Genomic DNA, 27,634 nt, shown 5'->3' with positions numbered 1-27,634 from the left:
TGACATGTTGGAAATGGTGACGTGGCAGGGCCATGGAACCGGAAATAAACCTAGGACCAGGCCCAGCGCGGTAAAGATAAACCGAGAAATTTGTGGGTTGAGATTGGTTGCTTCCTCGACTAGCGCCATTAACCAAAGTGTGGACTCTCGACGAGTTGAACGAGGTTGATTTTCTTTGTGCGTTTTTGCGAACTGGGATAAAAATGCTAAAAATGAACCTACAAATCTTGAACAAACAGACATAGTCAATGAAAGATTTTTTAAACGCTAAAAGATAACACCAAGAATTTCAAACAAATTCTCAAAACTCATAGCAGTTTCTTCGTTTCAAAGACGTATTTCACCCTTAGCTACGAAAAAAACTTTCCGCGTTACAGAGGTCAAAAAGTGTGTATTTTAGCCGTACACAAGCACACTTTTGGCAGGATCACAAAAGATAATCTTGAGCGAGTAACCAATCAGATCAAAGGATCTACTTTATCGTTCCGCTCGCGGAGTCAGTCCGGTGAGGTTTTGATTTCTCACCAATATCTCTCACAGGATTGATTCGCGACATTCCTTCACGTGTCAGTAAAAGGAGTCCAGCATTTATATGATGTGATAAAGCGCAAGTGTCTGTGATTTTTTTCTTAAAAAATTTTGTATTGCGACAGAAGAGGATTGCGAGTAAAATTAAGTTCTACAATTTCAACTATAACAAATAATTTGGTCGTAAACCTGATCGACTAGGCCATTGCTTTCGTTGCAACTAATTTGATCCTTTCAATAAAAGCAATTATTTTCATGTAAGGTTCCACAATTTCCTCTCGATAATTTTTTGGTTCTTTTCACTTCTTCATACACTCAGCAGTCAGAGCCATCGGCGTCACCGAATGCTTGAACTGTCAGACAAGATGACAAGATCGCAAGGCGAGATGCTAATGTACCATCACCACTCCTCACGGGGAATTCATTGTCCTCTGTGCATAGAGTAGCATGCGACTCGACTCGACTAGAAGTCAAACTTTTTCGTCTGGGCAGTCCATGAAAATCTTAGCGCGCTCTTGGCGTGTTGCATTTACGGATAGACTAGCCAAAAAAAAAAAAAACCCTTCCTCTTAGCATAGTACAAGCTTTAAAAAATTCCGCAATGTTTAACCCCAGAAAGGAATTTGAAGGGCAGGGTTTCAAAATTTCCGAATAAGACAAATTAAGATTAGCCTCTTTTGACTTCAGAGGAAGTGGTTGGTAGTGTCGAGAATCTTTACAAATGATTATCAATTGGATGACTAGTACATTGAACTTCAAAGTGAAAGTATTTTTTTACCGGGAATATTGTGTGCTCTCTTTCCGGGAGCAGCAAACACCAAAATTTAGCACTTTGAATGTTTTGACGTGAGAGTCCAACAGCTACACAATGGGCTCACTGCAGACATGCGCACCAAATGGGTTTATGTCGTACTTAACGGATTATTGCTGTGCTCCACTGATAAAAAGTGAGGCCTGTTGCTTTCGTAAATTCCTATATTTTTACCCATACAATAATGGAGAGATTTTCGACCAGTCGGAGTGCGCGAAGACATGTCATTGAAAGATTAGCCTGCAGAGCAAGCGTAATTTTGGCGAGCGAGTACTCAGCATTTTCTTAACGAAAATGATGGCCTCATCTTTGGTTTTAGTGGCAGCGCAAGGCTGAGGAGAGAAAGAACTTTGTACTAAGAAGGCAGTCGACGGTCAAAAATAAGGAGAGGGGGACTAAAGATTCTTCTCGCCCTTCTCCCGCCCCCTACCCCCACCGTCCACTCTTATTCCAAGTCAAATATGGCCGGTCGGATAAACGATCGCAAGCTTATAAAGTTCGCTCGCGAAAAAAAGAGACGCCTGCACTGGCTATTGAAAGATATAAACTATATTGCACGCCATACAAAACAAACCCCTTTTAATACCTCTGGGCGCACGTTTTGTTTTCAAAACTGTACAACTACAGTAAATCTTTTTTACACTTTGATGCAAAATATGTTAAAATACGATCTACCTTCGGTACAAAACTTCTACAAGATATTGCGCATACCAGCTTCTCTTGCACAGCAGAGAAACAAGAAAAGAGATTTTCAATTTGACTTCTTTCGTAAAGTGGAACTTTACTCTAAGGGAGACAAGATGTGAGGGCTTTTTACTAGGAGTATTTACATACTTTTTACAACTCCACAGTCAACGAACATATAATCGATATTAATTTAGAAAATAAATAAACTTAATAAATGAAAAATATGGCGACTTTGAAATGTTCTTGGATTTCTATTTTTGGTAGTTAACAGAATCAGGAATGTAGTGATAAAAAGGTGATTAAAACTTTGCTTGTCAGAAGCTGTCATCTTTTTTCCCTGTCGGTCTCTAGGCTGCGTCTGTCTTCTCCGTGTCTTTTTCCCTCGCCAGACTTCGGAGAACTTGTTTGATTCCCGTGACGTGACGACGATGAATCGCTGTTCCGATCGCGGTGCGCATGGTAGCGACTTTCGGACGAGTATTCCCGAACACTACTTCGGTGATGGTCATCTCTTCGGTCCCGACTCTTTTCGTAAGATCGGGAATGGTGATCCGAGTTCCTCTCATAAGATGCTCGTGAATGTTGATCGTGGGAGCGACTGTGCTCCGACGGCCTGTCATGGGTTCGGGAATAATCAGAAGTATGATAGGAAGGCCTATCTCTCTGGGGTTCGTGATACCTGTGACTGTGGTCATGTCTGCGATGGCGTGGGAAAAAAAACGGATATGTCATTGTTGACACTAGGATATTTCTAGTAGTTTATCAAGTTTATGCAAGCATTTCAGTCGTAGGGGTTAAAAATTGGGGTTGTGGCCAAATTTATTTTCTAAATCTTGCGCTCCAATAAAAAGCGACATAAGATCTTACCCGTCACGTGGCCTGTCCTTGGTCGATCCGCTGACTCTGTCGGAATGACTGAACGAAGACCGTCGAGGGTCGTAGCCATCTCCACCCCCAGAATGCCTCCCCCCACTATGAGAACTTGACCCTGAATTAGTGCGGTCCATCCGGGGCACTTTTCCTCCGGGCCCCAAATGAGAAGAGCTCCCTCCTTCCATTTGACGTTTGAGATCGTTGGATGAGCGTTGGGGAGCATGGTCACCAAGGTGCTTTCGGGACATTCCTGAAGAGTCTTGAAGGGTTCTCTGTGACTGAGGGGCGGGTCTGTTCTGAGTGCGCTGCAAGGAAAAGAACTGGATCATAAGACGGGTCTTTCATCTACTAAGTCTCGAGTTGCTTTTTCCGAAATCCTTGACATCCCGATTTGATCTCGTTTTTATTGAAGCAGCAGCAAAGCCATATCAAAATTTTAAGAACCCTCTACGTACCTCTTGCGCTTTCGACTCATCTCTCTTTTTAGCAGCGTGTTTGTAAAGCTTGAAAAGCTTCTTCGCTTCAAACGACGTGAACTTCGACACAAACGTCCAAAGATTGCTGAAGGAAACAAGAGGGAATTAAGTTCACAACCAAATGTGAAAAACACAGAAACAAATTTACGAAATTACACCATAAGCAACAATATATCAGCCACGTTACAGGCTTCACGTTAAGTTAACCGTTCACTTACTTCCTCCATTCCGTGACAACATCACCTTCTTTATAATGAGATGTGATTTCAGTGATGTGATCCCCAATTTTCAACAAGCACTGAAATGAAAAGGTTATTCTTTGGGATTGAATTGCTAGTGGCAACTACAGATAAGAGTATAGCGCAGTTTACTGAGGAAAAATTTTGTTTTCTGACTCAAAATAACCGCACAATTTTTTTCAAAATCGATAGACATGTGGATTGATAGAAATGGGTCAAAATGGATCAAAATGGATCAATAGTGCTCGGAGCATCCTAGACTCGAGTTCATTTCCACTTCCACCGCTTAAACCCGAGCAAAAAAATTCGAACCGGAAGTAACTCAACCGGCGATGTCTTCAGTTCGTTTTTCATCGAAATCTTGTAATCGGCCCTCGATCGAGTGAGACATAGCTGCGTCAACGGCACGAGAAATGAAAAATAAAAATCTACCTGTCTTGTCTGAGAGACTTGATCCTTCTCAGTCATGGTCCCTTCTGGACTCTCCAGCATTTTTAGGGCTCTTTTCACTGGCCGCATTTTCTCTTTGCACTGCAACAACAACAAGAAAAAGATTATCGATGAAACAAAGTTACAAGTCCACCATTTTTCTTGTCTTTTTCGTATAGGAAAATCACAGCTGTTTCATACACTTGAATTGTTCATAAGACTAACACTAGTTAATCTTTTTTGCAGCGTCATTTATTTCGAAAATGTACATCTACTGGACTTGGACAATCCAAAAAATTTCTTAAAATTAAAACCCGAAAAATTTTATGCTACAAGTTCGGCAACAGCTTCTTTGGAGGCATGCATGAGAATGTGAACCACCAAACATTTCCAGATCCGAACAGCCAATTTACCAAAGTAGGGAATATGTTGCTTACACTCACCGCTTCAAAAGTGGCCTTTTCCATGTCATCTAATGCATAGGAACTCTTTGGTTTTCCATCGTCCTTGCTTTCTTTATCTTCAGTATCCTTCTCAGGAGTAGGAGGCTCTTCTTGAAAAACAGAATCTTTGATCTCCGGTTTCTTTTCTTTAATGACTTCCTTCTTGTCTTTCTTTTGTCTCTTTGGCTACAAAGAAATCATAGACAAGATTTGCACAAATGTTTGAGTAAAGCAATTGGGTCTTTTTCTTGATTTATGTCAGTGAAACATCTCTTGGTCGAGCAGTTGAACATCTTTTGGTCGAGCAGGGGCTGGGCGGAGCGTTTGGGAAGAAATTGAATGTCACCATATCGTGCTAATAAAATGTGTTGGCGAAGGTAATTATTAACATCAGTTCAGCTACACATGAGCAAGCGAATCAGCGCCCTCGTCTCGGTTTGTGAGACGTGTTTTTTTAGAATATTTGACCAGTTATTTAAAATCATTCTGCAAATTTTCTCAGCTATACCAGAAATCGAAGTACTTTGTAGGTACTTTTACAGCTTAGCAAAAATACCGTGAGCAGGAACAACAAAAACAACAAATGCATATAAATAAACCTTATCTCCTTCATCTTTGATGCCCTCCTTCTTCTTGGGAGCCTTCCTCTTTTTCTTTCCTTCTTTTGCATTCTGACCCTCCTGACTTATTTCAGGAGCGACTCCATCTTCTTTATCTTCTGCTCCTTCAGGGGGGGACAACACAGCCATCGGTGACGGTGCGGCGCTGTTAGTCAACGAATCGTCTGATTGCTGCTTCCCTTTCTTAGTGTCCTTCTGCTTCAGCTGACGGATTTTAGATTTGAGCATTTGCGATGACTGCAGGAAAGAAAAAGGAAATGTGACTTCGAAATTTAATTATTGAGGCTAGGCGACTTGGTAAAGGGAATCCGAAAAGGAAGGCATGTCGGCAACATTGACCGAGGCTGGCACAACCAAAGCAGAAGTCATGTCGGCAACATTGACCGAGGCTGGCACAACCAAAGTAGAAGTCATGATCAGAATCAAGTGACCTCTTCAATGATGACTTCAACCTGTCGATGACTTCCGCACAGGTTGTCGAAACATCATGCAGTTACTGTCAACAACTAAAGCCCCTTTCTCGGGACAGCCCTAACTTTAACTTGAAATTAAAAAGCCAAGCGTTTTACGTGGGTTAGCTGAAAAGCAGGAGGTTTTGCAGGTGCTCAATAAAAACAATTAGGACGGTGGGGCCTCGAAAATAAGAATTCGATAGTTTTCGAGTGCCGCAATCGATTTCCTCTTTCACGTTCCCCTCAAGGAGCAAGCAATTAGGCTGGTTGCGTTTAAAAACCATTCCGCAAAAAAAGACCAACAAGGCTTTGCAGGTTCGAGGGTAAAACTAACCGCTATCACACCACTAACCTTTCGGAGTTGTTCTGCTTTGTCTTCGATAGCAGCTTGCTTTAAAAGTTTTATTAGATATTCCACCCTCGTTTGCAAATGCTTATCTTGGGGCTTCAATGTCCCGGGAGGAAGGATCTAGAAGAGGAAAAAAAAAACCGATTTATGTCATAAGAGTCAGGTTAATGATCTCCGTTTTCGGTAAAATGAGAGAAAATGGGCGCTGGCCGTGTGATTTTGTCATGTTGTTATGCAAGACACTTCAGCCTCCCACTTTTTCATTCTGCCCAGCGAACTGTCAAAGAAACTTGATGAATTTCTGGGAGGGGGAGGGAGGGAGGGTATTATAACTGAAATGAACTTCCCTCCCCTGGTGGGGAAGGGGGAGGGGGAGGGGGAGGAGGAGGGGTATGCAGTCGTCTCGGTCTCTCCATGCCATAGAAACTGAAGAAACATCCAGCATTAACGAGCTTCTACTTCAAAACGATTCAAACCGAAACGTTAACAAGAGAGCAGCCCTTTTACCTTAGACGACAGCGACAGACTCTGATCAGCCTTAATGGCCTCCCAGCTTCCTAATCCATATTCATAGATTCCAACCAGTAACATGGAGTCATCAGGAACATCCCATGGGACTCCCCAGTGTACACTTTTGGCAGGTGCAGTCAGACGGAACCTAAAAAGGTAAAAAATGCAGAATAAAACAAAAGACACAGGGCCATGAAGGAGGAAAATCAAGAAAAAAAGTCATATGCAAGCCTTGAACTGTTCAACCTGTCCCTAAAATAAAATTTAACTATAGTCGTTTACTCACTTTCGTCTAGCGTCACTGTCTGCTGGCATGATGACGGCAAGTGATTCAAGTTCTTCTTCGTGTTTCAACACCGATGGTGCATTTATGGTCACGTTACTGAGTCGTACAGTGGCTCCACGCTTTTTACCTGTTACGAAAGTCCACAAAAAATTACAGACCCCGTTCTCGCGAGATTCAATTAAAACGCTTTTTAATCAGGGATATTGGATTCGTAACTGAGCCAAACTAACCCATAAATTTTTTTCAAAGAATCTAGTTTCACAGGTAAAAAACAGTAACCTCTACTTCTCTGAACACCATGATAAAATACTGACAAATTATGGCAATTCTTTCCTTCTTGACGCTTATACAGAAACCAAAGATGACAACGGCAGTTCATAACAATAAGTCCTTGTCATCATCTTATACTTGATTTAGCATTTATATGTTGTCTGTGCGGTTAAGACCTTATAACCCATTTATTGTTTAACTTCAAGTACACAATGATGAGGATTCGTTTTTAAGGGTTGCATCAAGAGTAGAATACAATCAAAGGCTATGCACGACAACTTACCATCAAAGTTTGGATCTTCCTTCAGTTTTTCTTCATATTCTGCCACAGCTCGCAAACAACCATTATGTAAAATATCTGCCAGTCTAACAAGGTCTTCAGTTGGTTTATCTTCCAGTTCAGCATCAACTGCAATTGCGTCAAGTCTGTCATCGAGAGAGATTTTGAAAAATGTGTCATTCCAATATCATACAGTAAAGCGGTTTGGCTCATAGCATTGGAGAATCTCAAAGTAATTTGTTATTATCAACTGAGTTGATAAAGTAATGAAATAGGCCACCGTTAAAGAGTTTCAAAGCTAACGTTTCGAGCGTTAGCCCTTCGTCAGAGCTTTGAAACTCTTTAGGTGGCCAATTTACGTTACAAACTCGGTTAATAATACCAAATGACCCTGTTATACTCTCCCACCAACACAGCACCACAATTTCTTCCGAAACTTACCCCCTTTATTAGAAAATCTCAGTCTCTAGTTTGTCAAGTCTTGATTAACAACTTTTCACCCCAGGAAAAATCTTTATTTAATCCATAAACACTTAAAAACTCACATGCCCACCTAAAACAGATCCGGAATTCATGAAGTTGTTACATTTCGTAAAGAAACACAGTACCAGTGCTTGAAGACTTAAAGTTAAAAAAAAAACCCATCAGAATACCTGGATCTTGGTCTGCCAAACTTCTTATAACTTTTAACAAATCTGATGTAAAAAAAAAAAGTGAGCATAGGTTAGCGAGGTATACTGGAAAGTAATGATTTATCTTACACTTCTAAAGAAAGGTAGTCCATCCTAAACCTTCCCCAGCTATATTTGCTGATATGAAAGATGTTTGTTATAAGAACTTTATTCAGTAAAAACTAACAGATCAATGTCACGTTTCCAACCTTCGTATTTCAGCATCACTAAAGCCTTCGACATCTTCTCTTTTTATTGTGCGTGGCCGTCCACGCTTCCTCTTAATCCCTTTGCCTTCTCCACCAGAATCATCATCACTCTCTGATTCTGATTTTTTCTTCCGACTCGTTTTCCTTCTGTAGCTTGTTTCTTGCTCATTGTCACTGTGCCCGGCTTTGCCATAATTCATCTGTTGAATGAACAACGTGATTTCGTATTCAATGGATTTTACATCGAATGTCGAAATAAATTCAATATTGCATTTGTTTTCCTTTGCTTCGCTAGGTAAGAGGTTCAGAAAAGAAACACCACTCTCTCAGCCAATTAAATGCAAAACTAAAACCAATCATGCCCTAGTCACGTGCATTTTCCTTCTCTTGAGGCAATTCCCTTATCTAGGCTGTGAGTTCGTATTACTGCATGCGATATTTTCATTTAAGCATATTCTGATTCGCAATTAGTCACCTTGGTTGTAGCTTAAAAACTTTCATTTGAGAAGCGATATACGAAGGGGAAAAAAGGCAGTACCTTTTTTACAGTTTTTCGGTTACGAGGCGGCAAATACAACTCCAACTGTTTCTTCTGCTCTTCTTCCTCCTCGATCTTTTTCCTGTCTGATTCAGGGATGATGTCTGACCAGCTTTTGCCTTCATCTGTTGAATTGGGCTCTTGAGCTACTCCGGCAACTTCATCCTCATCCATAGCAATACTAGCAACCTGCAGGCATTACCGTAACAACGCCTTATGGAAACAATTCGTTGCCATTGATCCTTTACGTTGATGTTACTTTTTTCTTTCCTATTTTTTTTTTTTCCTCGGTTTTTCAGGTTTGTCAAAAGAAAATGTTGGTAATCACGTTTAACAGCTTATCTAGGCAAGTTGCTTTTTTGCCTCCATTTCCATTCTACAAGCGCTGAAGGAAACCAAACATATAATTGAGGTATGAAGGAAAAGGGGTTGGGTCGAACTACATCTGTACAAGAAACTCACACCGTGTCTTGACCCAATCCATTCTCTCCCAAGGCTACTTAATCCATGACAACAGAAGAAAGCTCTTGGCAGTGAACAATCAACCTAACTAATCCTCACGCCAGCATGTTGAGTTGTTGATTGAAGAAGCCAGCAAAACCCTGGAAACTCTCAAGAAACTTTGCCTGCTAAGAGATGTTGTCAATACAGCTCTACCTGAGAGAAACCCCATTAGCTTTAAGGACAGCCTCTACAAAAATAGCCATATTCATGAACCATACCTTGAACTGTGAGAGTAATTCTTCTCCTATAGTATGAGGGTGATCATCAGAATCCCGAGTTTCAGCTGCTCTAAGAATGTCATCAATATCCATTTCCTACAAGTGGAAAATTCATTAGATTACCATACAGCCCACTGCCAATTGGTCAATCGATACAAATTCCGATCATTATCACACGTTCTTGCCACTCTACAGATAAGACAAGATAATTTTGGCTGATGATCAAAACTAGAATCCTCACAGCGTGCTCGATCACTTTCAACCTTGGGTTTTTATGAAGACTGATTGCTAAACGACAAATTTCTAGCAATGAAAAATATAATGAACCTGCAGTTGGGTATCTTCTCCGTCTCCTTCTTTAAAGAGTTCCTCAGCACCAAACTTCAAGATTGCAGCAAGTTCTTCTTTGTTAAATGGATTACTCCTGAAGCAAAAATAATTTGTGTGAAAAAAGGAAAATAAAAAAGCCTGTTTAAAATGCAATTTATTATGTGTTGAGCTCGGATAGGTTTGCAACAAGGTTCTTTGATATCTGAGTAAATCTTGAGACATGATTAATAGTGCTGTGATTAACATTATCATTATTATCACAATTATTACAGTTTATGTCATCTGCAAAGAGCATATAAAGGACAAAAGGAGTTCTTGCGCCCACTTACTACTATCTACTCTTTATGTTGAATGCAAAATGTAACTGGGTCTTAAAATAAGCTACATTGTATCGAACTTACGAAGATGGAGCCCCAGTATTCTTGGATAACACCTTTCTCCCAGTGGTGTCCATTCTTTGAATGATAAGATGATCAAGAACCATCTTGCGCTTTGCACGCTCCAATATGTCTTCCTCAATACTGCCTTTAGACACAAGACGATAGATGTTGACCTAGTAAAGAAAAGGAGTGATTGGAGTAGATTTTTACTTGAGTATTAACTGTACACTGTAAGTCCACTAGCAATTTTAGAGAAACATGTCAGCAAAAAGGTTCCAGAAGAATAAACATGTTTAATACTGCATATACCAACAGAAACGAAGTGCAGTAACACAAGTTTGGGATCAATAGAATGCAACAACACCAATCCTGAATCAAAACACCCTCAAATTACTGCTGTTTACAGCTATCCAAAGTTAAAATTCTTACGTACATTTGAAAGCAAAATTTTCAATAGAAAAGGTTTCTATTTGGAAACTAAAACTTGAGGCATTACCATAATTTAGGACATAATTTTTAAACCCTTTCCAACCCAACATCAGTATGTATTTTCTCCATGCTGATCTCCACAGATTTTCTTAAGTGCTGACAAGGAGAATTTATTGAACAATCATGAGCTCCTTTAGTTCATGATAATTTCCTTTTTACCTGAATATGTGATTTGGGGGGCGATACAGCAAGAATTTAGAGGCCAGTCACTTGTAGAGGTTGAGTATTAATGAAGGAGTTGACAATTAGATGGTTTCTGAAATACACTTCTCCTTTAAGCAGTTTTCATATGTTAAAATCTACCAACCTGATTTCTCTGTCCTATCCTGTGTGCACGAGCCTGGGCTTGCAAGTCATTCTGGGGATTCCAGTCTGAGTCAAAAATGATGACTGTGTCAGCAGTGGCAAGATTAATGCCCAGGCCACCAGCACGAGTGGACAGCAGGAAACAGAAATCCTTGAGGAAAATGACAAAACCAACATCATGTTATGACAGTAATAATTTGCATCACAATATTGGGCAAGATCTACACAGCGTGGCTCGACACTTCGATATCTTTTTAAAAACAAAAATATAGTAGTACTTACAAAGTACTTTCTTGTAATAATAATTTTGTTTTGTGGATTTTTCTAACCATGCTCTTATAATTCTAGGAATTGAAGAAAGTGTCAATCACTTGTGGCTTGTAACTGCTATTAGACCTGACACTTACACTGAAATTTTTTTTAACTCTTGTTCTTGATTGGTGGAATGAGTGAAGTTTTGCACCGAGTAAAAAGAGAGAAACATACCTCAGATCCTTCAGCATTAAAGTGATCCAAAGCCTGTTTTCTTAAATCACCTCTTATTGAGCCATCCAGTCTCTACAATCACAAATTATATATTTTAATAATCATCACCAGTAATTATTTCAAGCAGAAATCTATAGAAATTCTCTCAATAACACTGCAATCTGATTGGCTACTTGCTCTCTATTCCATGATAGACAGTGCGTTAAATGAGACAACTAAGAGTTGCAGTTGTTAACCCTTTAACTCCCATGATTTCATGAGTAATTCTCCTTAAAATTTGCCATACAATTTGTGTGATGTTAGTTTGGAGAATTTGGAATTGGATCAATCAATAATCCCCTAAGTGATATTTTTCTTTATTCTCATTACTTGTCTGCTTTATATCTTATTGATAGTGTAAGGAGAAATTCTGTGTAGGTCACTAGTGGGACTTAAAGGTTTAACAAAGTAAAACAATAACAAGAGAATGTCTTGTTGTTAAGTTTTGAACAAGGAGTAAATTCAAAATAAGACAATAGGATTTCTCATTCTTGATCTCTGTGCACAACAGCTGATTTGGGCTTTGCCTTCATCAACTATCCTGAAATAGAAATCTCACAACAATCTTATTGTTTATTGAAGAACCTGATGCAAAAATTATCTCTTAATTGAGGGGTACAAATGATTTTTTAGGAAGTTGTTTTCACATACCTGGAATAGAAAACGTCGTTGCTGCAGATACTCAGCTAGAATGTCCAGCATACGCACCATCTGTGAGAAGATCAGAACTCTGTGACCTGTCTCCTTTAATCTGCACAACAGCTTGTCCAACAAAAACAGTTTGCCACTTCCTCTAATCAGGTTCTGAAAAATATGACACAAAACATTTACAGTTATTTTTGATCTGTGTGAAACACTAAGGGCCACATTACTACTTAATAATGATGGTAAACATCTTTCAAGTAAACTTACAATTTCCATAACTATAACTTAGCACAAGTGAAGAGGGAGGTAAACAGGGATGAAGCATAGGTGAGAATGCTTGCCTCCCACTGCTGTGGCCTGGGTCAATTCTTTTCCTTGACCTGACAGCAAATGTTGGTTAAGTTTGTTGCTGATTCTCCTTCTCACTCTGAGGCACCTTGTGGATGTGCCACAGGTAGACCTCACTAATATTAATTATTGTTATTATTACTTTAAGAGGTAGTAGTACTCTATGTATTGTTAAGAATTATTGAGATTCAAATTACTGTACCTGCAAAGAATCAGTGGTTGTTTGACTAGTATCTGGTCTGATTAGCTGAGCGTGGTTGCAGCATTTTTTCAGCTCCATCACAATGTTTAGAAAACTGTTTGCATTTCCCTTCAAACCTTTATTCAATGCTGCAAAGTTTTTTGTTAGGATCCACCTATCAAAACAGAACAAAAAATAAGAACTTACATAAAACTTTGAATCCTTATGGTGCCTAGCATCTCACTTGACTCCACATTACCCCCCCTAAATCACACATTAAGGTCATAAGGATAACTGAACTGAACATTAACTAAAGAAGCTCTTGATTGCTGAACAAATTCTCCTTGTCAGCACTTCAACCAATGTACAGATAACAGTACAGAGAATATGCATATTGCTGCCAGTTTGTTAAGTCTGGTGTCCTTGTATCATGAAGAAAGAAACAACCAAACTTTTATGGGTACATGTAAGAAACATTATTTGGATTAAATTCCATAACAAGAATATGATTTGTTTTTCCTAAATATGCCTGACCAGGGGGAGAAACAGAGATGTTTCTTACTCACCTATAATACTGTTTCTGAATTGATGACATTTCAACTCTTAATATTTGTTCCACCTATATTTGTGACAATGAAGGAAAATGTAAGAATTGTTGTCCTTGTAAAAATTTTGCACTGAAAAATCATCATCATCATCATCATCATCTGTGACCATCACCCTAGTTACTGCATACATACATGTATCTATTACTTTGAACCTGTTTGACATTTATTCAATATAAATATTCAAATAAATCAGGAATTCCACTCTCCACTCTTTGTGACTCTTCTGCTATGTTCATCAGAGTAAAATATTCAATGCTCACTATTGTCGCATTAAGAAAGGGTCAATTCTGCACTTGAGTCACTTAGCCCATCCAGCCTGAGCTTATCCCAGTTTCCTTAGCATGAGGTGATTAGGAGTATCACTACTCCCCTCTGGATGGGATGCCAATTTCCCCCCTAGCATTTCAACAGGCCTCCTTGAAAATTTTCCAGTACCAATTTATACTCCTGGGTGGAAAGAGGCAATGTGGGAGGAAAGTGTTTTGCCCAAGAACACAACATATTGACCCAGCCAGGCCTCCAACAGGACCTCTCCGTGCAGAGTCCACAGTGCTCTGATCATTAGGCCACATTATAATAAAGCATGAAAAGAACTAATTCATTAAGTTACATTTTGTAAAGAAATCAATCTCTACCTTAGCTGGTAAAGACTTCTCAACATCTTTCTTGACCCTTCTTAAAAGGAAAGGCTCTAATTCTTTGTGTAAAGTAGAAAATCCTATTTCTTTCTCTTCTTGAGTAGCATGCATCTGCTCAAAGTCATCCCATGAGTAAAATCTGCATAAAAACAAGAGATATAACTGTCACAATTTATTATTACTAAACCATCCAACTGAACAGCTTTGTTTGCACATGCATCATAATATTTATCAACAGTAAAGAAAATTAACTCTTGATTTTAAGTGAGGTTTTAATATTTTCAACTTTCACTGTATGAGAGACTGGAAATAAATATCTTAATAAACAAGTTTGAGGTCTGTACTGTAAGTTGCAAACCAAGTATTGTTTGAGGCTTCGTAATTTACAGTACAGACCAAGAAAATGAGGTTAGCAAGATGTTAATCATTTCTTTAGAGAGAGGTTTCAATTAAAACAAACTCATGAGTTCATGGGCTGTACTGTGAAATGCAGCCCCCTAAATTGACCAACTATGGCACACATTCTTGCTGAGAGCTTTAGTAAACTTAACCAAAGAGTGGTGGTAACAACAAGGTCCCAAATAAAAAAAAATCCATGTTTTAAATTTTCATAGGATCTCATTCCTAGAGTCGCAAAAATTACAGTTCAGAAAAAAAGACCCATCAAGAATTACCTATTAGGCATGATAAATTGTAGCAAAGCCCAGAGTTCTTTTAGAGAGTTCTGCAGTGGGGTGCCTGTTATCAGAATTCTGTGGTTGGTGGTAAATTCCATGAGAGCTTTATACAGAAGAGCATCATCATTCTTTAGTCTGTGAGCCTCATCTACCACCAAGCAACACCAGTTGATAGTTCCTAATGTTTGCTGAGTAAGAATTATCAGGGTTAGCTTTGACTGCTTTATCAACTTCAGAGCACAAATTGAAACAAAACAAACAAACAAACAAACACACAAACAAACAATCATCGATAACAAATTTATACTTTGATTTATCCTGGACTCGTATTGTTCTGTGATGAAATTTAGAACTACTTTTTTTACACACCCTGTCTTTCAATAAGATTTCATAGGTTGTCAGAAGTGCATTGAATTTGAGGGACTTGCTGTTGGCACGATACCATTCATATTCACGGATCTGTAAAGACAAAAAGTCAGAAAACTCTCATTAAACTGTAAGTAACCAGCAAACAACCACATCACACAGTGATCCCTTTGATCCCTTTATGAACTCTTCATGGCACTTCAAGATTTTTGACGAGGATTCTCACCCATGCATATATGGAAAGTTCACTACTGCAGGTACAATGTATGATACTTTGTCTGACCAAAGTGCAGGACAGGGTTCAGTGGTAAACTGGGATAACTGCCTTGACTCTGGGGGCTAGGACAAAGACAGCCATAACCAACACAATAATAACAAAAAAAGACTCACCTTATTTCTACTTGTTACATCTCCCAGATAAACTACCACATTTATGTCTCTGGCCCATAAGCTAAACTCTCTCTGCCAAGCAGCCATGGTCGACAGTGGAACAACCAACAAGAAAGGTCCATAGAGAGATTGAGCATTATACAAGTAGGAGAGAAAGGAAATGACTTGGATTGTTTTACCAAGTCCCATTTCATCTGCCAGAATCACTGAGTGGCTTCTACACCAAGAGTTAACCAGCCAATTCAGTCCATCAAGTTGATAATCTCTGAGTTGGAGATCTTCGTTTCCAAGAAAGGATGGCTGTCTTTTGATGGGAGTAAACTTTGGTCTCTGCCGATTTACTTTTGCACTCTTTCCAGGGATTTTCTCAGAGCGTTGTCGGTTGAGGTAAGAATCGACTTTCAGTTGATAAAATCTGGAAACAAGAGCACCATCTTCCCAAGTGCTCTCAACATAGGGCAAACCCTGCCACTTACAAAGATAGTCCACTTGGTTGACAGTGCCACCATTCACATCACTTTTTACCACAGTATGAGCTGCAAAAATAAGGTAAATTTTGCATGGTAAACCATAATCAATTTATACAATTACTAACCATTTAGTATTCTACAAGTATATATTCTTGCACCAATCTGGTCTATAAAAAATGGTGAAATTTTTTATTTGGAGTTCCATCTCAAACTTTCTACTCTTATGAATTTAAACGCAATGAATAGAGTCTCTTTTTACTGTACAAACTTTTACATTCTGAAAAATTACTGTAAGGCTCAAAAGCTATAACTTAAATCTGACTTTAACAGGTCAATTGTGTACTGACCAATCACATGTAAGTTCAAACCACACAAGGCAACATGGAAACCCAAAGCTGTTTAGTTTTCAGACACCTAATTGGCTTTTTCCTTGACACACAAGACATTCTCTAAATAATTATGGTACTCAGGGTTTTCCTAGTGTCACCAAAAGAGGGTATAAACAGAGAACAAGTGTAAATATTTCCAGATACATGTAGTTACATGTATATACTACAGCTCATATTGGAGTAGAAAAAAGAGTTGTTAAGAAAATGTACAAAGCTTTTTATATCACTGATATTCAATTGCTACTTGAAATAACTAGAAATAAAAGTGTTAATTGATGAAATTCATGTACCTATGATCCTTTCAACTTCCTTGTATTCATCCAGGAGGTCATAGTTCATTTGCAACTGAATATCAAAATATTCTACATCCTCTGGAGCAGCAAACTTTTTCCTAAAAAAAGGAATTAAATCAATATGAAAGTGTTACCTCTGAGTTTGATTGTGCTCAGCTAAGTATAGCTCTGTTATGATCAATCTTCCAAAATAGATCTACCACAAGAAAATACAGCATAGCCATCATGAGTTCTTAAAGCTCCCTATAAACAGCAGGATTCTTACCAGGTTGCAATTTCTTCATCTTTTTTAATGAAGTTGCTTAATTTTTTCATTCCTTTCACATTCTGATCAGTAAGGCTCTTCTCAGTTTCCCATGTGTTATGCAGATGTGACCAACCTTTCCACTTTATCAGGTATTGGATCTCGTTGGGTTCTCCATGGAAAGGTTCCCCATGCTTCTGCATTTCTTCATACTCTGGTGCATAGACTGTAGTTATGGCTCCAATCTCCCCTGGTCGGCCAACACGGCTGATGAGGACTCTCTCAATACATTCTCTGTCATCTTCAACATACTCTCCAGTGGTGTCATAATTTGCCTCGACCAGATCATCAGAGTCAGTTCCATCTTCACTCTCTTCTTTATAGCTGTTACAATTGAAAACAAAAAAATTATACAAAAAGCATGGAACTGCTACATAATACCAAACATACCTGTAAATTACAGAACGTATAGTACAGCATTATGAACTTTGAGAAAAGTTTTACAAGTTTGTGTATTAATTCCTGCCTGTTATTTCCTAATTCATTAACAAATATAATGGACATCACGTTTGAAATACTATAAACTGATAGGAATTTTTTTCTGCAAAGAGGCTATGGTGCACTGCTCAAAATTAATTATTGCGGGTACTTACCTTGAAATTGTTACTGCAGCCCTTCTTACAGAGTTTCTGTTACTCTCATCATCATCATCATCATCATCATTTTCATCACCTTCATCTGATTCTTCACTCTCAAGTTTCTTCACCCTACTGGGTGGTTTTTGTGGTGAGGGTACATATACACTAACTTTCTTTCGAGGTGCAAGATCTTTTGGTTTGGGCACTATTGGTGGTACCCTTGCATTTGGACGTGGCACAGGTCTAGGTCTGTTTCTAACCTCAAGATCAGGAGTGTAGTTGTCACTGCTTTCACTGTCACTTCCCTGACCATCAACCACTGACCAGTCTTCACTAAGAGAAAGAGGTAATCTAGCAGTTTAGAACAGGTACAGATCAAACATACAAGGAGGGTGGGAAAAAGGAAGGGGGGAGCAGAGAAACTTCACATATATGTAGCTGATGAGGTTATAAACCCTTTACACTCTAACATCAGTATGCATATTCTCCATACTGTTCTCTTTTCATTTCCTGAGGTGCTGATAAGGAGAATTTTGTGACCTTAATGTGTGAATATTGGAAGGAGAAATCAGATGCTTATTACTCCTAGGAGTCACAAGGTTAAATGTCTTTTCTCAATGAAAAGTTGAACAATACTCCTTTATTTACTTTTAGTTTACTTTGTCTGCAATGGATGCCTGGATAATTCAGGTCCTAGGACTTGGAAAGAAAACCAACCACCATCCTGTAACTAATTCCCACTTGATCAAACACACTATCCAAAGTTTAAGCTTGTTCACCATTGACTTTTCTTGGTTCCTAATGATATTCACGTCAGCTCTGAGTTACCCTTAACTATATGTGTATTTCTGATTTCATTTAGTTTTGAGTTTTTAGACTCTTGTCTGAAAAGTGGGTGGCGTAACTAAATTAACAAGTTTCCTCCAACCTTGCTGATGAAATTCTTCTTCCTTTCCTTCCCTTTGGTTTTAATTTCTTTGTTCTGAGTACTCCCTCATTCTTCTCTTCATCCTCACTTCCTGATCCCTGGAGATAAAAAATAAAATTATGAAAACTTTATCTCATTACAAGATTTAATGATTTTGAACAACTTTAAAAAAGAACAAGCAAACTACAGTTAAAAAGGCCATCTGGGATAAAAGGTGGATGCTTAGTGAACATATCACCTTTGTATCACACCATAGTACACCTATCACTAACTAAATGTTTGGGGAGTCAAAAGTATAAGTTTTTCCAAGAGGACCTGATAAATCTCAAAAATCAAGCCCAAAGATTTCTAAAGATGTTAAAAAAATGTCTACAGGCATGCCAAGAATTCTGGCACAACTTCCTCTCCAGTGTTCTCCTTTCTGAGGCTGAGGGTTTATCAAGGCATACGAGTTGGTAGATTTACTCTGTAAATTTAAAAACTGGGTGATTTTCTCTTGCATTGGCTTCAGATCTGAATCAAAACCTCAAAGGTGTCACACACCACATCAATATACCGGCTATTTTCCTAAAAAGGTAAGCATAATGAGACTTATTTCATAAGGGACATTCCAGAAGAACATGTAAGAGTTGGAGTATAGATACATGAACATGTATGATATTAAGTCTTGATAACAGCCACAGTACCTCTTGAGCTACAGTAAATCTTTCTGGTTCCTTTCTTGATCTTCCAGATCTTCTGACTCCATATGTTTCTGGATCCTCTTCCCAAAACTAATTTAACCATCAGAATACCAATACTTTAAACTTAAATTAGAAACTACTTATTGCTAATATCACTGAAATGTCAGTACAGAAAAATATTAGTATATTAGAACAAAGATCTTATTGATCTCCAAGTGCCTTCAGACAGTGGAATATAATGCTTCTTAACACTTCACACCCTAACACCTCAGTATGCATCTTCTCCATACTGCTCTCTACACATTTCCTAAGGTGCAGACAAGGAGAGTTTGTCTAACAATTAAGTTCATGATCATTTCCTTTATTCTCAAGACTGTAATGTTTGATTCAAGTGTGATTTTGTAAGGGGAAATTAGATGCAAGCACATATAGGAGTAAAAGGGCTAACTAAATCTCTGACAAATACACTGTACAATTGTAATTTTACTTTTTTTGTATCCAGCTGCTCTCACCTAACCCCTAAGAGTGACCAGCCTCCAATATCTTCTTACAGTATCACTGCTTAATCAAACATTAAGGTCTGGAGAATTAACAAATGATAACCAACTGAAGAAGCTTGGTTGTGAGACAAATTACCCTTGTCCATTCTACAGCAAATATACAGGGAAAATTATGGAGGATATGCATTTTGATGTCAGGGTAGGAGTGGAAAAAGTTGTGGTCATTGAGTTGCAATATCCTGGCCTCAACGAAATTGAAGGTTTTACTGCAATTATACATATGCGGAGACCTGATTGTTAATTCTCCCCTCTAGCTGCAACAAATTTCCTTATAAATTAATTATGAGAATTTGGCATTAGATCGAGGTAACCTCTTAACCTGATAAGTTTGAGTATTCTGATTACCTGTGTCTGGGACAATGTATGAATGTTATAGGGACTTTTGAAAGTTAAAAGGTCAACTGCAAGTGTCAAAAAATACTATGGAGTTATATAGCCATGTAGATACATACCCTTTCATCAAACTTCTTCTTCTGTGTTGGTGTGGTTGGATTATTGTTTACAGTGTGATGTAAATCACCAGGTGAAGACATCTGATAATGTGACAATGGAGGAGGTGGCCGTCTTGGTGCAACATTCTGTTCATTTCCCTCATCGTCAGAATCTGATTCCGACTGGCTGCTGTCAGAACCTTCCGAGTTAGATTCACTGTCTTGTCTGATAAAGATTAGGTAGATGACAATCATGGATGCAATATTTTGTTTCAGGGGAGGGAGAGGAGGCTTGATGGGAACTTGAAGCTCTAGAAAGGGGTTTATTATTAAATAAGAGACCTCTTAACCTTTAACTCTCATGAGTAACCAAGACAGAATTTCTCCTTACAATATCTATACAATATCAACCAGATAAGTGATGAGAATAAAGAAAAAGATCAATTTGGGGATAATTGGTTGATCCAATACTAATAGTCCATTTTACAGTTGTGTGCTTGGTTGCCAAGCCTTTGAACAGGAGTGAGGCTGAGGGTGACCTTGTTATGATACAAACCTTGCTGCTTTTGAAATGCAAATTAATTTATCATGCTAACTAGATTCTGGTCTCTAACACAACAAGGTCACCTTCAGCCTCACTCCAAGTCAAAGGCTTGGCAACTAAGTACACAACTGTAAAATGGCCTATTCTCTCATGAGTAACCAAGACAGAATTTCTCCTTACAATATCTATACAATATCAACCAGATAAGTGATGTGAATAAAGAAAAAGATCAATTTGGGGATAATTGGTTGATCCAATACTAATTCTCTGACTAACAATAGAAGAATTGTATGGTTGACAGTAAGGAGAATTACAAATTTGATCTGGGAGTTAAAGGGTTTGCCCATTCACCTACAGGAGTGACCAAAAGGAAATTTCTCGCTACGATAGTGATACATTTTTCCATAAAGGGGTCACAAGAAAAATGAATGGAATAAGGTGCAGTGAATTTATCTTTTGATCTTAGGAATAAGAGGGTTGTCAGCAATCATGGCAGATACCCCTATGACCACAAAGGGTTTTTAGCCCTGTATTGGCTTTGAGAAAATGTTTCAGTTCTCTCCAAACTGTTTGAGATACATGAATAAAGGGGGTAAGTTTCTAAAGAAACTGTGGTGCTGAAAAGGGTACTTTAGTATTATCCACTGAGTTGATAATGTAAATTGGACACTGCAGAGTTTCAAAGCTGAAAAAACTCTTCAAACTCTTTACAATTTATGCTATCAACTCAGTTGTTAGTACTAATTTACCCTGCCGTTTGAGATACATGTCTCATAATTTTTAATGTTAGACCTGAATGCTGCAAATTATTTTTTGTAGATCTGTTGTATGGCCTTGAACACAAGTTTTTTCATACCTTCACACTAAACAAAGTTGAAGAAACCAAAATACTTGTGATTTGACATAATCAACCTGACATGAGGTAAAATGGAGCTTAAATTTCGGATTGGGAGGACAAAGCATGCATCTGGTTGTAAGCAGTTTCTGCTGTGGGTTGTTTGTAGACTCTCTAAATAAACAGGACTTGATGCAGAATTCAGTCTCTCATGGCCAAGATTTTCCTTAACCTTTCCATTCCCAAGATCTCACTAGTAATTCTCTTTACTGTCTTCCATACAATTCTCACAATGTTAATACGGAGAATTTGGTATTGAATCAACCAGTAATCCCTAATAGCTATTTTTCTTTATTCTCATCACTTGTCTGCTTGATATCATATTGGTTTTGTAAGGAGAAATTCTGCCTTGGTCACTTATGGGAGTTAAAGGTTTAAGTTCCCTGCAGTTCTCAAAGTAGAATCTTACCTCAAATATCAAATGTAATGTTCAATTTATTAACTGATTCCGTCATTGTTTGATTGGGTAGAGGAGCTGTTAGGTGCAGTATACATGTATATAAGGTAAACGACTTTTCTTGTTAATTAATGATAGCAGAAGGTTCTGTAACTGATATGAAGCACTGGATAAATGTTTTTCCAAGAAGATAGTTATACAAGAAAACAGGTGACAAGAAAAATAATTGTTGTAATGATGATTTTTAGCACATCTCTCAATGACAACATGTCAATTCAAAAATCATCTCTGAAAAAAAAAACTGACTGAGATTATAAGCACTCTCTCTCTTTTTTTTTTTAGGAATACTAAGAAGTTTTGGCTATTCTCCATCACTTTTATGTTCAATTACAACACTACCTAAACATGGGAGCTACATGTAAACAAGCCCTAGAAAAAAGCTTTTTCAACTACAAGGACTCATTTCTCAAAGATATTCATTTGGTAACTCTGTAGGCATTGAGTAATATTTTTATATCTTATTGTAAAAAAAATGATAATGAGGGCCTTAGCTCAAACATCATTCCATTCTGATTATTCTAGTATTTTCATTGGTTAAGTAGCCAAACTTTACATTTTTTGATGAAAGAAACTCAGAAAAGAAAAATGACAGCCCCCTATGTTTCCCTGTCTTTCAGGAATTAAGCCCCAGGTCAGAGGATACAGATTTAAGCCCTTGTGGAAGTCATCCTGTAACACGAGACTTTCTCCTGACCATTCCTCTCTCAGTAATTAACAGTGTGAATGTGTGACTGAGGAACAGTTGAAAATTCTGTAATTTATGCTCAGGGGTAAGCAACAGTAAAATTGTACCTCATCCAGGGAAGAGTAGTGATATATAAATTGTTATAATCATAAAAGTTACTGTTGGTTTGTGCCATGAAAGGTCATTGCATAGAAAATGTTATACTCTTGTGTGGATGGAGAATATCAACTACAATGGTGGCAACTAGTATGCGATGATCTTTGCAAGATCATGAAACAAGCTTAATTTCCTGAGAGAATTTCTCTCTTATCTCTGAAGAAACACAAAGCTTGACAAAAGATCATGCATGATTTCAATTGAAAATGCATTAACAAGCCTGTATGAAAGTGGTGACATTTCCCAAGCATTCTTAAACAAATCTCGTACTCTTACAGCTTTGTATCTTTGTGTTCCATTCTTTAAGGTCATGTTTAACAAAAAGGAACCCTTAATATAACTTAAAAGGGGTAAAGAAGCAATATCTACCAACCCTGTGTGAATTTTATAACTTTTATTTTCAGGACAGTAATCATTCCTGCCTATGGCCATGTCAGTTGCATGTATGCTCATCATGAAAAGGTTCAAAGAAATAAACTAAAGATCTGTTGCTGTACCAAATATCTAAGACTGTGATTTGTACACAAGTGGTTTGTTTTGTAACACACCACCACACGAGGTAAAGCAAGGATAAGTTTCTAAGTTAAGCAGTTACTTGATTGTGTTCACAGTATTGAGCTCTCTTTTCTCAGATAATAAAATTGTCCAGGTTACTGAAGTCATAATCATTGTTGTGGGAAAGAGTGAGAGAGAAAGATGCTGTTTCCTTGTAAAGTAGCTCAAAATCATCGATCACACATTGTACTTCAGTAGAAACTGGTGGAAAATCAAAATTATTCCATAAGCAGTACACTGCTTAACTACTACATTTCCCATGATTTATGAGTTGTCAATATTACTCCATAATAAATTCATTCTGTTGAGGGGATTTTGGAGAATTTTGATCTGGTCAGAAACCTCTACACTGGTGTCTTTAAAGTTTTTTCCCCTTCCTCAGAATCTGAAACTCTCTATAGCCAGTCAGTATAGTGTAAGATTTATTTTAAATTTTTCAATGCTTCAGTTTGTGTAATTTTGAAAGAATTGAAAGACAGAGTGGAAAAGAACTGAAAAGTGTTTAAGTTCTTGGAGACATGTCAACTCAAAAAGCAAAATGCAATTAAATTTCATTGGCTAAGAATTTGATTTTCTACAATTATCAACTATGGTCTTTCCCTTTTGAATTTGGTCTAAGAGGTCTTTAGGCTTCATGTTTTCTCAACTTCTGACAGTTAGAAGTCTGTCTTGAAAAAATATTTTTAAGCTAAGTGCGATTCAATCTAAAGGTTTGAAAACCCTTGAGGAGGCCAAGCAAATTACCCTCCCAAACAGGCAGTTAGTAAGATTTCTCTTTCCCTTTGTACTGGCAAGAGCCCCACACCATCCATAATTAGTTCCAATCTGATAAACCACGTTGTTTTTTAAATTCTTTTCAGTTCCAAGGCTCAAAATAAAATTTTACTTTCATTCAATCCTATGGTTCTTATCAAACACAGTAATTATGTAATTGATTTAATCTGGGATAAATACTCAATAGTTTTCAGATTTGTATCTGTTCATCATTTTCCACTTTGACCCCTGTTACACACTGACCTGGGTTTCAGTTGATGCCATTCCTACTATTAACCTCTTCACTTTTCTGTCGCACTAAATAACTTTGTGTTTTGATCATAACCAGTCAAATCAAATCATATCAAATCACAATGCAACTTATAGATAACAGAACAAAAGTGAGCACTAAAATTTAGGATGACTTCAAAAAGTAGGTTTTAACCATGTAAAACATCACATTTAAAATCAAAATCTTCGAAGTGAACAAGCTAGGCTGAAATAACTCTGCCGAAAACTTTCTCACAATATTCCAAAATTGCTTGTGGAAGAAAAATACAAAAACAGTAAACCTGATAACAAGATTAAATCTGTTTTAAGTCACCTAGGACAATCCAACTTAAATGAAAAGAGCTACTCCATAGATAGCTTCCCAAACAAACTGATTCAGATCTCATAATAATGAAAAAGTCATTGATGACTTTGATTCATCAATCGCTTCAGAACAAGATACTTGTCCATCTTTTAATGAATTTCTAACTACTCAAATCTATGATGACCACAAATTCTTCAAATTTCAGTTATTCAGACATTATCATTCAGTGTATCCATGTTCAAAACACACAAAGTTCAAGAAGCTGAAACAACATGATGCCTAACATCTTCTCAGAAAACAAAAATTTGTTTCCATAACATAATCTCCAACCATTACTGCTTAAATTGACCCATCAACTAGCTACAGAAGAAAAATATTCCTCTGATGAATTTGTTTTTTGCTCTTCTAGAGAGATCTCTGTTCATTGATTGAATATGGCTCAAAAGAGAAAAGGATATGAGAATTCATGCATGTTCCTTGATCAATTTCAGCAATGACACTAACATCATAGGCACATAAAGGATTTCAATAATTCCTCGATAATAAATCGCCATAGAATTACACAAAATATGCTATCTACTGGAAGAGAAGTAAATCCCAAACCAGCAAGTGCTACTTTTAAAACACAAAACAAGAGGATTTGAAGAGACATCCCTCCTCATCGAGTGCACTTGGGAATCACCCACTGGAAACAGACATTCAATCATGAAATCAACATGATGAAACAAACATGTCCTACTCGATGCTTTCTTGTCACGAGTAAGTAATATTTGTGAAATGATAAAAATCGTTCTATAAGAAAAAAACAAACAAACCAGGAATGGAGAGGAAAAATTCAGCCTCAAAAAGAAGAAAGATTTAGTTACCTTAGGCAGATCATTTCCTCTGCTGTTTGTTTCAAAAGTCTGAGAGAGCGATGGAACAAACCGACGAAAAAAATTCAACATGAAACTTAAATACAACTTATAACAAACAGGGCGTTGTTTCTAACACGTACATGTATTTCAGACAGAAAATTTCGTGCGACGTTCTGTTTTCATCTTATGTTGAAAGGAGGCAAAAGAGAAAGGGAAAGGTTTTCGCTGGGATTAATGAAGATTACCATACCGTTTCTTAACTGAAAATACTTCAAAATCATGGCCACTCGATGTTCTGTGTGCGACACGCAACGCATCGATAGCAAAGAAATTGTATTGTTACGTTGTTACCACGCAAGTTCTTTCCTTCTCGTTCGTTTGGTACAGAAATCTACTCTTTCTTCCCTTCACACCAGTGTTCAATCATTCAATTACAGAACCTTCGCGCGATCTGGGATACATACATGCACGTTTCGATCAAAAAGACAAAGAAAATATGGCGTCCAAAGTGTGGGATAATTTGCAAGAGGAATTTACCTCGTTGTCTGTTCGTGACCAAAGAATGAAACGGCGGTTGTTCCATGAAGGCTTCCGATATGGCCTACAGAAATGGACGACGGCTGAAAATGGTGGGTAAAATGTTCTCCAAACATCACTGGTCTCTTTCTTTCGTCTACACTTGAGAGAATATCGACTTCTTCGTCGCTATCTGAATCATTATCCGCCATTTAGTTCGCTGTGGAATAGTCGAAGCAGCTTTGTCCAGTAAACTCGCTTCAAAGACACCGCTTGATTCGAGGGCTGTACCCATGTTAGAAAATGGGGGCTGAGATTGGCAAAGAACTAAAGGAGAGCGAAAAGCCTCCGAAAACCGTTTAAAATGGAAAGCAAGATCTATTCGAAGAGAGAAGGGTCACAAGACTAATCTCTTAACCACGTGTTTCGATGTGAAAGAAACCACGGCTGAAAGGAACCAAAATTGTTCAAAAAGGGGGTAATGGGGCCAGGGAATACCCATGCGATGCGTCGACCATCGAAGAAGCGAAAATACATCGAAATCAAACATTCGGCAAGAAAGCTAAAACTACAGGCAACAACAGATGTTTCCTTGACACATACCGCGTGCTTCACGAATGAAGGAATCCACAGAAAGAGATCGGGAACTGTAAAGGCGATTTCCCCCCACAAAAAGGCGTCGATAAAGGCTTGAAGAAGCAGAAAAATATGGCTACCAAACCCTTCGAACAAAGAATGAACTAAAAAGCCCAACAAAATTACGGCAAATCCATGCCACTTCAGGGCCCCTCTACACTACCAGGACTTGACTTAAACAACACAGAAACTTGATAGAGTAAAACATTTATATAAAAACGTCATCAACAGCGCAAAAATAAGAATTTATCACGAGCAAATGGCTTACTTTGTTCCCTCTCTGACTCCATCTTGGTAAACGTGCCGCTCCCTTCTCGCTGCTGGTCTTTGTCTGGTGACGCAATGCACTCTGGGCTGCTATCCATTTGCGCATGTCCTGAGGAGTCAAGTATCTCCTCAGCCAATCACGTAAAGCGTTTCTGTTATTGTTCCCATTTTCATTTCGACCCGTCTGTTTAGTTTCAGTATTTCGTACCCTCCTTTCATTAATAAGGGTCCTCAGTGGCATGGCCACCAATCTTGTCAAGGGTAAAACTTTGTTATATAAACTAACGATAAAAACGATAAAAAGGAACTACATTTCGATATGTTCGAGGTCATTTTTATTTTCTAGTAAATAAAAGATAAAATTGGAATATAAATGTCTTAGTTAAAAAAAAAAAGAAAAGAAAAGAAAAGAAACGGGATGAGAATGGAAAAAGCACGTGATCAAAGGCAAATTATTCATTTGTTTAATTTCGTGTGGATTGAGAAACAATGTTTGTTAATCATATTGATCTCAGTTCCTTAATAAAAAGAATTTTAAAAGTGAGACAATCAAGTTTGCTCTGGCATTTTCTAAAAGATGTGAAACTTCGTAGCCGGAATTTATCGGGGTCCATGTCATTCTCCCCACTGAGATGGTCTTAAATCAAGGGTAAAATTATAAAGAAAAAAAAGAATGAATACATTTCACGACAAACCATCCTTCATCGGTCAAAGGCAAGGTGCCTCTTTGATACACTGCTCATGGCATATTTATTTCCTTTCTTCAGGGAAAACACCATGTATATAGAATAACACACTTAGGGTAA

At 37.9% G+C, this 27,634-nt stretch overlaps 1 protein-coding gene across 1 annotated transcript; it reads right to left on the bottom strand.

Moving 5' to 3' along the window:
* Nucleotides 1-1,901: 1,901 nt before the first annotated feature.
* Nucleotides 1,902-26,927, bottom strand: LOC131779100 (chromodomain-helicase-DNA-binding protein 1). The gene is made up of 34 exons (XM_066164969.1): nucleotides 26,830-26,927; nucleotides 25,947-26,145; nucleotides 19,934-20,138; nucleotides 18,925-19,011; nucleotides 18,239-18,336; nucleotides 17,326-17,643; nucleotides 16,694-17,056; nucleotides 16,426-16,526; nucleotides 15,277-15,812; nucleotides 14,890-14,979; nucleotides 14,518-14,708; nucleotides 13,841-13,982; nucleotides 13,164-13,216; nucleotides 12,619-12,772; nucleotides 12,075-12,227; nucleotides 11,385-11,456; nucleotides 10,900-11,049; nucleotides 10,125-10,276; nucleotides 9,721-9,817; nucleotides 9,394-9,489; nucleotides 8,672-8,860; nucleotides 8,134-8,333; nucleotides 7,907-7,948; nucleotides 7,257-7,399; nucleotides 6,704-6,830; nucleotides 6,415-6,565; nucleotides 5,911-6,027; nucleotides 5,086-5,343; nucleotides 4,487-4,672; nucleotides 4,047-4,145; nucleotides 3,594-3,673; nucleotides 3,355-3,460; nucleotides 2,894-3,204; nucleotides 1,902-2,723 (listed from the first exon to the last, which is right to left on the bottom strand). The coding sequence occupies exons 2-34, from the start codon at nucleotides 26,135-26,137 to the stop codon at nucleotides 2,351-2,353; spliced, it is 5,631 nt and encodes a 1,876-aa protein (XP_066021066.1). The 5' UTR covers nucleotides 26,138-26,145; nucleotides 26,830-26,927; the 3' UTR covers nucleotides 1,902-2,350.
* Nucleotides 26,928-27,634: the final 707 nt, after the last annotated feature.

This window comes from Pocillopora verrucosa, chromosome 4 (genome assembly GCF_036669915.1).
Source record: "Pocillopora verrucosa isolate sample1 chromosome 4, ASM3666991v2, whole genome shotgun sequence".
NCBI classification, from domain to species: Eukaryota; Metazoa; Cnidaria; class Anthozoa; order Scleractinia; family Pocilloporidae; genus Pocillopora; species Pocillopora verrucosa.
The sequence above is the reverse complement of the archived record's forward strand: the minus strand, read 5'-3'. Positions and strand labels throughout refer to the sequence as shown.